Source organism: Trametes versicolor (genome assembly GCF_000271585.1).
Source record: "Trametes versicolor FP-101664 SS1 unplaced genomic scaffold TRAVEscaffold_2, whole genome shotgun sequence".
NCBI classification, from domain to species: domain Eukaryota; kingdom Fungi; phylum Basidiomycota; class Agaricomycetes; order Polyporales; family Polyporaceae; genus Trametes; species Trametes versicolor.
Genome location: NW_007360322.1, coordinates 1,611,249 through 1,625,123, shown reverse-complemented (window position 1 = coordinate 1,625,123; position 13,875 = coordinate 1,611,249). Strand labels below are relative to the sequence as shown.

General features: G+C 59.5%; 4 protein-coding genes across 4 annotated transcripts; 3 read left to right on the top strand and 1 right to left on the bottom strand.

Annotated features, from left to right (window-relative positions):
- Window positions 1-1,168: 1,168 nt before the first annotated feature.
- Window positions 1,169-2,200, bottom strand: TRAVEDRAFT_113627 (uncharacterized protein; the record flags this gene model as incomplete). The annotated part of the gene is made up of 3 exons (XM_008036120.1): window positions 1,169-1,650; window positions 1,916-2,052; window positions 2,169-2,200. The coding sequence occupies 3 exons, from the start codon at window positions 2,198-2,200 to the stop codon at window positions 1,169-1,171; spliced, it is 651 nt and encodes a 216-aa protein (XP_008034311.1).
- A 741-nt stretch (window positions 2,201-2,941) lies between these two features.
- TRAVEDRAFT_160907 (kinase-like protein) lies at window positions 2,942-5,526 on the top strand. Its single transcript, XM_008036119.1, has 8 exons — window positions 2,942-2,960; window positions 3,055-3,389; window positions 3,441-3,630; window positions 3,682-3,800; window positions 3,857-4,008; window positions 4,061-4,185; window positions 4,238-4,510; window positions 4,581-5,526. Exons 1-8 carry the CDS (start codon window positions 2,952-2,954, stop codon window positions 4,704-4,706), a joined length of 1,329 nt encoding a protein of 442 aa, XP_008034310.1. The 5' UTR covers window positions 2,942-2,951; the 3' UTR covers window positions 4,707-5,526.
- Window positions 5,527-5,697: 171 nt separating this feature from the next.
- TRAVEDRAFT_141459 (Got1-domain-containing protein) lies at window positions 5,698-6,477 on the top strand. The gene is made up of 5 exons (XM_008036118.1): window positions 5,698-5,773; window positions 5,834-5,925; window positions 6,007-6,185; window positions 6,267-6,348; window positions 6,407-6,477. The coding sequence occupies exons 1-5, from the start codon at window positions 5,752-5,754 to the stop codon at window positions 6,446-6,448; spliced, it is 417 nt and encodes a 138-aa protein (XP_008034309.1). The 5' UTR covers window positions 5,698-5,751; the 3' UTR covers window positions 6,449-6,477.
- A 1,252-nt stretch (window positions 6,478-7,729) lies between these two features.
- On the top strand, window positions 7,730-12,505 carry TRAVEDRAFT_141457 (uncharacterized protein). Its single transcript, XM_008036117.1, has 5 exons — window positions 7,730-8,935; window positions 8,993-10,451; window positions 10,503-10,974; window positions 11,162-11,728; window positions 11,782-12,505. Exons 1-5 carry the CDS (start codon window positions 7,883-7,885, stop codon window positions 12,116-12,118), a joined length of 3,888 nt encoding a protein of 1,295 aa, XP_008034308.1. The 5' UTR covers window positions 7,730-7,882; the 3' UTR covers window positions 12,119-12,505.
- The last annotated feature ends 1,370 nt before the right edge of the window (window positions 12,506-13,875 follow it).

Sequence of the window (13,875 nt, the reverse complement as noted above, 5' to 3'; positions counted from 1 at the left end):
TCCCGCACTTCGGACTCCGTACTCCAAGTTCCCGCGCTCCGGACTTCATACTCCAACATTCCCGCACTCCGGAACTCCGAGATTTCACGTGTACGTTCCCTTATGATTGCACCATCCTTCCATCATCTTGTCCTTTAACAATAAGCTCTATTGTCTTTGTCCCCGGACTTCGGAACTCCGGAATCTCCGAACTCCGGATTTGTTATTCCTCTCGCTCTTATTGTCTTCCTTAACAATAAGGTCCTTGTCCATAAATACGCGCCCGGAATGCTGTAGTACCTGAGTTCGGATATCTTGTTACCCTCCTCGTTACCCATCTTGTTACCCTTCTCGTTACCCATCCCGTTTACCCCCTCGCTACCTTCTGTCTACCTTCCTTCACGCTACCTCCCTTGTCAATCTATTCCCTTGGTCTACCTCCGTTCTGACCTCTGAACTCCGACCTTCCTAATCCGGTAACTCTAAGCCTACAAGCTCCGGAACTCCGGACTTCGGACTTCATTTGATCTTACTCGCTCGACAAGTCCCCTTGGACTTCATCCCTCGCCATCCTCTTCATCCTCTTCTCTGTTCTGCTCCGATCGTCTCAGACTTAGTTCTGCTTAGTCAGCGTGGAACTCCGGCTTAGTCAGCCCAAAACTCCGGTCAAGTCCGACCCCCTCGTTCCTTCAGAAATTAAGGACAACTGCAGGAGGTCTCAGAGTGTTGCTAATAGCTTCGCTGAAGTCCTTCCCCTCCGTGCCGCACCTCCATCCGGACTCCGTCCGAACTCCGGACCCTTCCGGACCCTGGAACTCCGAACTCCGGACCTATCGTGTGGCACGTCCCTAACAGAGAAATCCATTGTTGCAGCATTTCATCTATTGTAAAAGCTCCAAGCTTTCAGTGTAGTATGCACAACAAAATGTAAATGAAGCTGGGTCACCTGGGTGCTAGCTTGTTGCAACATTGGCTCTGCAGTGAACCCAAATTTACATGTTTGAACTTCAGCTTTCTGCATAGCATGTTTCTGACAAAACCCTGCAAATACTAGTCAGAACTTAGTTCACAATGTCTTCATGAAAGCCCGGAATAAATGACCCCAATGATAGCATGCAATACACATCAATTAGATAGAAACCCTGCAGGAGAGTGCTGTACTGGATGCCATTACAAATGCGCGGGTATACTAGGTTCTCGTGCGGGCGCGCCATGCGCCATCTAGTGTATCTAGCAAGCCCTGTACCTCCTTGACGGCGCCCTTGCGCTCGCGCCGGGCCTCCTCCCACTCTCCTTCTGCGGTGATGGCGTCGAGACGGAGGAGGCTCTGGAGCAGCAACTCACCGAGACGCACGTGTTCGTGCGCAAGGTCGGAGGCGGGGGCCTGTGGGGCCGAAGCTGCGGCAGAGGCAGGCTTGGGTGGCGGTGCGGTGACGGTGCGAGACGGGCGGACTTGTGCAGCGAAGGAGGAGGGGGCGATGACGGTGAGGAACGCGTCGACGTCCGGGCGAAGGGTGGCCCGGACTTTATCGAGCTCAGATCGGATCTGGGAGATGGTGGACGCCTCGGTACGGGGCGCCTTTTCCTGGCGCGCGGACGGGGCGGGGGGGAGGGGCTCGCCGCCGCCAATGAGAGCGATCGTGCTGCCGGCCTTGATGCCATAGGCAGAAACTGTGGATGACGTCAGGACGAAGGGGATCACATGGGGTGGAAGCGGACAAATGAGGGGGTTCGAAGGTGTGGTGGTGACGGCAGGGGTCTGCACGCACAACATGAGGGCGTGGAAGGCAGGGCGGAAGCGAGTCCGATAGGCGGAGGCGCACAGGGAGATGCGAATGAAAATAGGAAGGCAGCGAAGATGCCGATCGATGGACGCTCGACACGTTGGGGCGGAGAGATGGGGGGAGTGTATGCGATCGGGAGGAAGGGGACGTACTCGGTGCGTTGTCGTCCTTCATGACGGCGCCAGCATGGATGAGCTTAAAAGAGTGCTCGGGCAGCTGCGTGTACTCCGCAATGTCGTGGCGCAGCTGAGCGAGCGTCGTGCTGGGCGCAGGAAGGGAGAAGTGTAGTCTGAAGACGAATGACGGAGATCGAGGACAGGAGCGGGGCAGGGTAAGGCATGGCGAAGGGGAACGAAGGGGATGCGTCAGTGAGGACGGAGGAGAGAAAGAAGAGGAAGGGCGGACCTCTCCCGACCCCATTTGACGAGGATGCTCATGCGTTTGCGTTTTGAGCGTGTAGATCCGAAGATGCGCTTCGCTTGGGAAAACAGGACGCGGGCGAAGAGGAAGGCAAGGGGAACGAGTGCCGCTAGCGAAAGTAGGGTAAGACGGACGGGGGAGGACAGGAACAGGGTGAACTGCGTACCGAGGTAGACCGGAGAGAGCAGGGTAGGCGAGGCAAGCGCGGCGATGCGCCTGAATGAATCCACGGTGGCAAGCGTTGGAGCGGGAGGGGATGAGCGGGGAGGCGTGGAGAGGCGATGAGCAGGACGAGGACGCCGTCCACCGACGCTCGCCCGCCAGCGCGCGCGTGGGAACGACCTGCCTTGTGCGAAAAGCTAGCACTGGTTGTAAGCGGCACTAGTGTGAGTTAATGATGTCATTGATGCCTGCTTACTGAGTCCGAGAGACGCCCGTGAATGAATGGGTTCCGCTTACCTTTCCTTATATCGCCCTGTCCTTTTCTCCTCCCGCCGTCCTCGTCTCCCGTCCGCCGTCCCTCCTCTTCCTCCTCCCCCCTCCTCCTCCCCGTCTTTCTCTCCCTACCGTCTCTCCCGTCTCTCCCGCCTCTTCTTCCAAGTCATGTCCAACTCGTCCCAACAAGATGGCGGTGTCTCTCGTCCCGCCCCCGTGCCCATCCCCGGACGCGCCCCCTCTGCCAACCCAGGTCGCTCAGTCGCAGGCCTGCTCAGCAATCGCAACAGAAACATGGGCTCCACTCCAATCCCCCCTTCATTGCAAGCCAAAATGGCTGCTGTGCGTACCCATCCGCATCCCGCTCCTTATCGCACTCTGATCTGTCTGTTCATCCTTTTCCATCCCCTCGCCGCGCCTCTTGTCTCTCTCCCAGTTTGCCAGTCGCGCTCCCAACAGTACCCCAGTTTCCGTAGATGCTGCCACTGCAGCACTCAAGAACGCCGGCCTCACCGACAAGCCCGTCCGCCCGTCCCCTCCCAACCCCTTGCGTGCACCCGCCTCCGCTCCCGTCCCTGGCCGTCCCGGCGCGCCGACCCTTGGCGGTCTAGCCGCCCGTCGCATAGGCAAGAACGTTCCGAAACTCAGCGGCATGGACATGGGCCTTCAGAATGCCGGTCTTGGTAGCGGTCGACCCACCCAAGACGAGCCCTCGAAACGCAACGCACCAAACTCTTTCTCTACTCCCTTTTCTAATTTTGGCAAGATCGTGTATGTGCATGCTGCCTTTCTTGTTATCTCTCTGGCTCACCCCCCGCGCAGAGATCCCTCAGGCGCACTCAACTTCAATGGCAAGGCCGTCCTTCACGCCAAAGGCGTCGACTTCTCCAACGGTGCCTCCTTCGCCATCAACATGGACCAGCTGCAGCTCGACGAGGAGCTCGGCAAAGGCAACTACGGCACCGTGAAGAAGGTTTTCCACAAGCCTACCAAGGTCGCTATGGCCATGAAGGTGCGCGGGTCGCGTCCCGATGAGCCACAGCCTTCTTACCTCTTGTCACAGGAAATCCGATTAGAGTTGGATGACGCCAAACTCAACGGCATCATCATGGAGCTTGACATCTTGCACCGCGCTGTCGCGCCAGAAATAGTAGAATTTTACGGTGCTTTTTTCATTGAATCGTTCGTACCCTGTCCGCGCTCGTGCTCGCGCAAATGCTCATATTCTCAACCGGCAGATGCGTGTACTACTGTATGGAGTACATGGATGCAGGATCCCTGGACAAGCTCCAAGGAGAGGGCGTCCCGGAAGACGTCCTTGGCCGCATCACAGGCAGCATGGTTCGCGGTCTTAAATTTCTCAAAGACGATCTCCAAATCATACATCGAGGTACATCGCCTGAAGTGCTCAGTGTCGAGCCGCCTACTTACGTTGGCTGTAGATGTGAAGCCTACAAACGTTCTCGTGAACAGGAAGGGTGACGTCAAGCTTTGTGACTTTGGTGTGTCGGGCCAACTGGAGAAGTCGCTGGCGAAGACCAATATCGGTTGCCAGAGCTATATGGCTGTACGTGCCCCCTTTGAATAGCGCAGGTGTATCGTGACTCATGAGTATACAGCCCGAGCGGATCCGAGGCGAGTCGCAGAACAACATCGGCACATACACGGTGTCCTCGGACGTGTGGTCGCTTGGCCTCTCCATGATCGAGATGGCGCTCGGGCACTACCCATATCCACCAGAGACGTACGCAAACGTCTTTGCGCAGTTGACGGCCATCGTCGACGGTGACCCTCCTGAACTCCCCGAACACTTTTCGGACATCTCCAAGGACTTCGTACTGCGGTGCCTGCACAAAGTCCCGGAACGGAGAGCGTCGTATGCGGAGCTTCTCGTGAGCCAACTTCTCTCGGCTGCGATGGAGTAGGGTCATGATCGCTGATCTATCTCGCGCCCCCTCCCAGGGTCACCCGTTCCTCGTGAAGGACCGCGAACGGGAAGTGAACATGCCCGCATGGGTGGAGATAGCGATCAACGCGCGAGAAGCTCGCAGTCGTGAACACCTAGCCGCGCAGAACGCCGCGACGTGACCCCGTCGCGCTAGGCGCACTTGTCCGCTGCCCGCTGGCCGTCCGTTTACTGCACGCACTGCGGCCCCCAGCTTTGTCCGACTGCGGCGCCCCCCACCGACTCGTCAACGAACAGACGCCCTTCCATCTCCATCCTCTCTGCTCCGCTCTTTTCCAACAACCTCTCACCGCACAGTTCTCGGCCCGACCCCTCCCAGGGCCTGCAGCCATCTCATCCGCTTGTCACTCTCATCCCCCCAAAGCTTGCGGGTTAATCAAGACCTTCGCTACATTCCGATATCACGCCGCCATATGCGGTCCAGCTGTCGTCCTGCAGAGACGACTCAAGACGTGTTCGGGGCGCACGAACAGCGGACGAACATTGTAGCTTTCCAACGAACTGCTCCGCACCGTCATGGTGTTCGCCAGCGCCTATACACACGATTTGGCTCTCGGCACGCCATCGACGGTGGGAAATACTAGGAGCCCTCGCCAGAGGGCGGGAGGCTCAGAGGAGGGGTGGTTAGGCGACGGCGGAGCGTGCAGATGAGATCAAACGGGGTCACTGTTCGGGGCGGGGTGAGAAGGGGATATCGTCCGAACATGGCAAGATCGTGCCTTGTGTCGACTACGTCCACGCGAGGGTGGCAGTCGTATAGTAACCGTCATCGCGCAGCCACTGGCTGGGTGCGTTCAGAGACACACGTACATACCGTAAACGTACTGTACCCATACCCGTACCGTGTAGTACTGCGTCCGCTGGCGAGCGCGGGTGTCTGCATGCTAATGTATATATGTCACGTACTACTGCTCCGAGCTAGAGCCAACAGTTAATATTACATGCACGGTGTTCGACGCGGTACCGCGAAGGGTGGATGTCGTGGCGCGCCTCCATGTGTTCACGTGACACACGCAGCACTGACACGTCCGCGACGCCCACACCGTTCTCGCTCGTCGCGCCACAACTACCTCTGCTCTCTTCTCGTTCTGCGGGCTCCTCCTTTGTACACACGTCCCGACGTCCCGCCTTTCTCTCTCGGGCCACGACCACGCCAGACGAAACAACATGTGGCTCACGGATGCGCAAAGTACGTCCATCTGACTGGCGTCTTGCGTGCGAAGCACTCACCGTGTCCCTGCCCACCCAGAAATCGGCGTCGCGCTGACGTCCTTCGGGGGGCTATTCATGCTCCTTGGCGTCATCCTCTTCTTCGACGGCGCGCTCCTCGCGCTCGGAAACGTACGTCCGCCGTCCTCGTCCTGCTCCCCGCGCTCCGCCCGTACCTAAGCCCTGTCCCTGCTCCTCGTGCCCACCCCGCAGATTCTGTTCCTCTCCGGGCTCACCCTCATCATCGGGCCCTCCAAGACGTTCTACTTCTTCGCGCGGAAACAGAAGCTGCGGGGCACCGTGTGCTTCATCGGCGGCATCCTCCTCGTGTTCTTCAAATGGCCGTTCATTGGGGTCATCGTCGAGACGTTCGGGTTCCTCAACCTCTTCGGGTGCGTGTTCTCCCGCATCTGCTCTGTGCCCCCCTGGCGGAATCGCGGTCGGCTGACCACCGCTGCATTTTGCGCGAGCAGGGACTTCTTCCCGGTCATTCTGACGTTCCTGCGACAATTACCGGGTATCGGGCACGTACTCGCCCTCCCCTACGTTCGCGACGTGAGTGTGCTCAGTTTACGTGCATACCCGCTCATGCTGACGTGCAGTGGTCATCTAGGTAGCAGACCGGATGGCGGGCTCGCGGACCTCTGCTGTATGATGAGCGCATATATTCCAGTTTCCATTCAGGGAGAGATACACAGCACGCCCGCGCGTGCGTCCCACGAGGCACCGGGGCGCAATTATGTCCGGCTTTCCAGAACACACCGGAGGTAAGTTGTTTGCGGCGGAAGAAACATACAGCTCGTCGAGGTTCAAACTGGGAAGTGCGTTTCGCACATGGCGTCCCATGGCGCACTCCCAGCCTCGCAGCGTGCCGCCACAGCCCCCGGGTCCATCAACTACACAAGGTTATAGTTCAAGAGCCCACCGCCAAGTCAAGCCCTTGTTTTCGCGCGTCTTGAATGGAATGCCCCCAATTGGGCACTTGTAGTGCACGCGAGTGGAGGCCAGGGCACCATTCACATGGAAACGTCGGAAGGAAGAGCGCTGCGCAGAAAGCGCCACGGTCGAAAGACCAAGTATTGCAACCACCGCGTCCTATCTGTTAGGAGATGTGAACCGCCGCGGTCGGAGTAGATGCAGGGCGCCGCACGCGATCGCCGACGGACCTGAGCACAACGATCGGTGCACATTGAGGAGGATGCATACCGGCACCCGAAGAGCGCGAGAGGAGTCGGGGTGGTGCGTCGACGGCGCTGAGGCGGTACGGAGAGCTGGGCGGCCGTGAGTTCGCCACGGAAATCCGACGCGACTAAGGAGATCGTTCGATAGGAATGCGCAGTTCCTTGGAGTGGTACGACAGGAACTGTGCAAGTGCGCAGGGCCGTCGGGTAGCGGCGGACGTTGCGTGTCGGCGCAGACCGTTATTCATTTTGTCGGCTGCGTGTGTTATTGAGGACCAATTATGGACGCGTAAGGCGCGAGGCGGCACAGCGAGGAGATCAATTGCAACGGGGGCCGGGGTCATGGTAGCCGTCGCCGAGTCAGTGAGAGTCGCGTCGCGTCGCGTCGAGGAGAGCCGAGCCGTTGCCCAGATACCCCAGCTCCCGACGCGTTCGCCATGCGCCGACGTCGCCCGACGCGCTCGCCACGCACCAACGCGTTCATTTGAGCAGAGTAGTGCACCCGACGCGCACCAGAAGGCGCGCGGAAGCAAATATTAACGGACTCAGATGGGACGAGTGATCGATAGCCTCGTGGGTTGGAGTGCCTGTAAAGGCAAAAGTTAGGCTGATTGGAGCGGAGTGTGAACAGCGATTAGCGCGGTCACATGACAATGTTGAGATTGGGTTCGCACGCGCCGTGGCCAGCAGCACTCCCTACTACTTCACCCTCCCCGCCGTCCCGCTCTCCTCCCGCCCTCTCCTCCTCGTCCCCGCCTCTCTCGACGGCGCTCCGCCGACACGTGTTCTGACGCTCGACTCGTTCCGCTTCACGTTCTCGACGACCTAGCCCCGGCGCACGACGACCTACCACATCTCTTCTCATCTGTACCCTCACCTTCCTTTGTCTCTACCACCTGGGTCTCGCTATGCTCCTCTCTCCCAATCCCGAATATGTCTCCTTCAGGCCCTCAAAACGTGACTCCAGCATGTCGCCCTCGTGCCGTTCATCCACCTCCCTCCTACACAGCACGCCCCCTAGACGACCCAACTCCTCGTCCTTTGCTTTCGACTCTCCCATGCTCACCCCGTCCCCGCTCAGACGCCAGGCCTTGCCTATTCCAGCACCCGTAGAGCAGGATGATATTTTCCAGTCCCCTTTGCGCGCATACAGTGCGTATTCTCACCGCTCATCATGCGCCCACGACTCCTCCATGGTTGTCGACGACGAAGACGATCTGTTCCTCGGTCCCTCTTCGTCCTCATCCTCCCATATCGTCCCTCCATCATCTCCCGCACCTCTCCGTACCCCCCTCCGCACACCGATCAAGGACTCGCCGCAATTTTCGCCTGATCGTGCTCCATTGTCCCTCAAGCGTCCCAACGCTGCCTCATCGTTGATGGCCTCCGCAAGCGCCGGCACTAAGCGCAAACCGACGCCCATTTGCACCACCCCCTCACGCAGCCGAACTATGACGCCTCTCAATGTCACTTCCGCCGCCATTACCCGTGATTCTGGCGCCCTGCTCTTCGATCGCCTCGCTCCCATCTCCGCCCCTCGCTTCTGCTCTCGTACACCTCAAAGCAAGGCGGAGACCGAACTGCATCTCAGGAAGCAGGCAGAGACGATGACCATGTTGAGCATTCGCGATCTTGATCACTTTCCAGATGAGAGCGACCATGACTCGGATGTCGACGGGAAGCGGACAATAGAGTACCAGCAGCGTCTCTTTCGGGCAACTTCCGGCGGCTCTGCAGCACCATTATCCTCTATAAAGCCCAGGACGCGACTCAAACCCACCGCCAACGCCCAGTCCCCCGGCCTCGAGGTGTTGACCCGCAAGGGCCTCATCAACGACGAAGAGGTCGCGGAGGCCATCTCCCCTGGCGGCCACGTTACCAAGCGGCGAGCCCGCACACGCCCCGTGTCTTCCGAGTTGCTCGATTCGGTGCACAATACGCCCGCTGCCTTTCATACTCAGGTGAGCCACTCCCTTTGTGGTGTTTTAGCCACATCGTGGCTGATTGCCGCGGACCAGCAGGCCACAACTACCCCACGCATAAATGAGAGCAAGGGCGCTAGCACCGTCGCTTTTCCTTCCGCTCGCACCATGCGTACCCGCACAAAGTCCAACTCTTCCACGACATCCTCCGAGTCCAGCTCGCCACGTCGCCGACTTCACGCCACTGCTAGTGCAAACCCTCGTGCTCGCACAGAGTCGCATACAGGCCGCACATTGAATCGCCTTCAAAGCTCCAGTTCTGCCACCTTGTTCTTTGGACCCGCTATCACACGGAGCACCACTAGCGTCAACAAAGGCTCCGCGAAGCGAACGAGCAGAGCACCGCCAACAACGAACTCTCCCATTCCGCCTTTGTTCCTCCAACCCGACACACCGTCCTCCCAACGTCCTAAGATTGTCAGTCGACACAGCTACGCAGGTTCGGACGTGCCTTCCTGGGCTTGGGAGAGCAGGTCGCCCGCGGCTGTGGCGTCATCGCCACCGCCCGCTGCTGGACGGAAACGCTTGGAGAGCGACTCCTCCGAAGATGAAGCAGACCTATTCTTCAACAGTGGTCCTGCAGACTCATCGTTCGCAATCAGCCTGCAGAACGGCGGCACACCAAGTCCAAAGAAGAAGCAGAAACGCGAGAACCTCGAGCCACTGCCGAAGAAGTTCCGTCCACGCGACTCCGGCGTCGTACTCGACGACAGCGACGAAGACCTGGACATCCCTCTCGACGATGCAACAGACTTCTTGACGGCTGCGATGCCTCGAGCGTCGACGTCGGTCAGCACAATGGGGTCCTCGAGCGACGATCTTGTCACGCCTGGGTTTGCTCCTTCTGCTACCTCTGGGTGGCCATCCATCAACATCGCCAGCCACGACGATCAACACTCGCACGGCTCCCTGGGTTCTCACACAGGGATTAGCCGTGGGGTAGACGCTTTCATCTTGAAGACGCTCGTCGCCGGTGGCTCTGTATCCACCCGCGGAGACGCGGAGCCGAAGCGTGTTCCGGGCACTCCGGTGAAGAAGATCAAGACTGCACACCTAGTTGGCGGTGTTCAACGCCCATGGCAGAGCGCTGTGGCGCACAAGATCGGGTTCAAGGACTTTGAGGACGGATCCGACGCGGGCGCGACTGGCGCCGGGAAGGGCAAGAAACCGAGGAAGAGTCTGCCTGCTGCTTTCCCCGGCCTAGGGCGAATGCGAGAGGCGAAGAGTGCGCGGAAGGAGCGGCAGCAGCTGATGGGTCCTCCAGTAGAGGTAGACCCGGATGAGGCGGAAAGTCCGACGCTCGGGAGGGACGGCAAGTATTCCGGGCTCGGACTCGGTCGACCAACGTCGACATTGTCGCCATTCACGCGACCGTCAGGCGATGGGCGTATCGGACGGGCGAGCTGGTTGATGCGTAGGACCAGCAGTGGTGCGTTCTCGAGCTCAAGCGAAGCGTCTTCCGTGAACGCGACGCCTACGAGACTGAATTCGCAAGGTGCGCATACATCCACATCACATATGGCTTTTCATGCTGATGAGTTTATAGAATGGGCGTTGCCACCACCACGGGTACCGACGCCTGCATCGCCACTCAAGCACAGTGTCGGGACAGCTAGCCGATCAACGTCTGGTTCCTCTTCATCTACGGCTACCAACTCGCCCACAGTCAATGCTGCTGCAAAGGTTACATTCGCTGTCCCGCGTGAGCGACGCGCCAGCCAGAACCTCTCTGGGCTGCGCACACCAGGCTCCGGGCTTTTCGCCGGACTTCACGCCCCTCGACCCCATACTCATGCTCACCCCGCTCGGCAATCGCAACCCCAAGCGGCTATACGACGGCTCTCCGCGCCCTCCGATGAGGAGAAGCCGGGTCGCTTTGTACAAGAGTTCGTGGAAATCGACGAGGTCGGGAGTGGGGAGTTTGGACGTGTGTTGAAAGTGCGCTACAAGGACATGTCGCGAGGCGATATCGTGTTTGCGGTAAAGAAGTCGAAGCGGTTCGAGGGTGCGAAACATCGGTGAGTGATCCACCGGATACGTGTCTGTCATGGGATGCCCTTCTGGGTCACGGCGTTATCGCCTGAGTCCCGTCGGAGGGCTTCCGCCCGGTTTCGCACTGCTATGTGTGCGCGGTGGAGGCGGACCGTCCCACTTACGTCTGTTTGTTCCCTACGCGAGACATCTTCTGATACGATTTGTTCATAGCCTCCGTCTTCGCGAAGAAGTCGACATCCTCAAGCACCTTTCTGACGCCGTCATGCGCTCTACGGACGCGGCGGTCCGCGCTTCCGGCCGACACCCGAATATCCTCGGATATGTGGACAGCTGGGAGGAGGATGAGACGCTGTACATCCAGACGGAGCTGTGCGAGCTCGGAAACCTGGCGCACTTCCTGTGGGAGTACGGGCGTGCGTTTCCGCGACTCGACGAAGCGCGTGTGTGGAAGATCACGGCGGAGCTGTCTGCTGGGCTGCGCTTCATCCACGACGCGGGCATCATCCACCTCGACCTGAAGCCGGCGAACATCTTCCTCACCGGAGAAGGTCGGTTCAAGATTGGGGACTTTGGGATGGCATCGGTGTGGCCGCGTCCGACGCCACCTGGCGAGGCGCAGCTCATCGCTGGCGCGAAGCCCGCAGGGTTCGAGCGCGAGGGCGACAAGCTGTACCTCGCGCCGGAGGTGCTGCAGGGCCGGTATGGGAAGGCCGCGGACGTGTTCAGCCTGGGGATGACGATGCTGGAGGCAGCATCGAACATCGTCGTACCAGACCAGTGCGTGTTTTGTGTGTTGTGTTTCATAGTGCAGTAGCTGATGAGCGACGCAGGGGCGAAGGATGGCACCGGCTCCGCCGGGAAGACTTCAGCCAGGTCGAGCTGGACGCTAGCCCGGAGCTATGGGAGCTGCTGAAGAGCATGATGCGCGCGGCGCCTGCTCTGCGGATTGGCATCACGCTCGTGGACACACATCCGGTGGTTCTCCGAGCGCGGCGGGCGATGGAGAAGATGCGGGCGCAGTGGGGCCCGGTCTTTGGGGCGTCACCTCTGGGCGCTGTCCCGGACGGGTTCCTGGACGATATCCTCGGCCGGGGGAAGCGGCACGGGAGCCTTGTGGACGATTCGGATGAGGACGACGAGGACTGGGACATGGAGCTAGGCGCGTGAGCGTGTCCCGGTCGTCGGTCGTTGCGTTGTGAGCACTATGCGTTTCTTCTCTTCTCTTGATTGCTATGCCGTTTCTTCGTCTTTGTGTCTTGCGTCTACAGTTAGCTATGGCTCTGCTCGATTGGATAGCCCAGACTGCCTACGGGGTCTTGGTTACGATATGATTAATGTCGCGATGTAGCAACAGTTCACGTTCAATGCCCCTCTCCGGTCTCCTCACTGCACTTTTCCACGATTCCGTCGCATCCTCACCACCCCCATATCCAACCTCATTCCCATGTCGATCGTCCCCGCACTACCCACTCGCACTGTCGCCGCAATTACCTCACGTCTTCCCTGCAATGCCCCCGCCTCCCCTCCTCGCCCTGGCTGCGAGCGACTATTTCCCGCCCGCGGACGATTGGATTGACTATATCTATACCGCGCTCGCAGCCGTTGGCACGTACATTCTCCGTCGTGATGATACATACACCCCCCGTTGTGTGGGGGACTATGGTACTTTTTCCCGTCCGCTTCTTGCAATATGTTGGTACAGTAGAAGACTTTTGGTTCGTTGTGCACATACAGCCGTAATCGTGAATGAAATACATGTTCGTAGTAGGATGCGACGCGCGTGAGTCAGAGGTATGAGTGAGCGCGCGACAGACGCGGGTGCGGGCCGGGGTCTCTTGAGGTCCCTCGGTGGGGAGGTTGGACCGTGTGGACGCTTGTGGACGATCGGGGCGGGCACGGGGTATAATAGAGCAGGCGGGGGGCGGGGCGGCGGTGCCGTTCCGTAGAAAGGCCGAGCAACGCCGTCGGGGCGGGCCCTCTCTGGCCCGGAAAGAGGGGCCCAGGCACCGGAGAGGACGACATAGCCGGGCGCATCACTCGTCGCTCGGCGTTCGCAGTGGGTGCGCCAGCGCGGGCGGGCTGATGAGCAACGGACGGCGTTCGCAGGGACCTCACAGGATGAGCATGGGAGGAGTCGTCCAGCGACGCCACAAGGGCTGCAGTTCATATGACCATACGAGTGCACGAACATGCCTGGAGTGTTGGAAGACCGGGGGACGGAGTAGCGGGTGGGGAGGGCGCAGAGAGTTGCAGTGGCGGACGCTGTTCGCGGGGGCGCGCTATGCCCAACAGGGAAGGGCCGCGGGAGACGGACAGCGTGCTAGCGGTTGCGAGCTCGCCCAGTCGACGCGGACCACCGCCCGAAGCCGCGCCACGAGTGCTCGCCGGGCACACCAGCGACGGGGCCATTGGATGACTTTCCATAAGCCTCTGCGGCTTTGCGGTCGTCCGTAAATGGTTGATCGAGTCTACCGGCCGAGATGCCGAGTCCGATTTGTACTCCGCCGGTCATAATCGTCGCCGTAGATGTTGAAGGCGCCGAACGTCTAGGAAGGGGGTCCCGACCCCCTCTCTAGACCTAAACGCGTCCGCAGACCGTCGTTCCTGACCCAAAAAGGCAGCCAATTCATGCTCCGCTCAGATCGCTATCTGAGGAGACCGCCAACGAGTGGGACGCCCGCCGTCCCTCCCTCAATTTCATCGTTGTTTCCTTCACCACCATATTCGTACCTCCTGGCGAGGTTACTGTTACTCTGCTTCACCTTCATCGCTTTTTCCTATCTTTCCTGCACTCCAATCTGCCATGGACCGCCCGGAAGACCAAGATCAGTACCCAAGATGGTCTCCCGAACATGCACGATGGTATCTTCCCTCGCCATCGCGCTCTGTACGTAAAATACTCGTCTCGCACATCTCCATTGTTC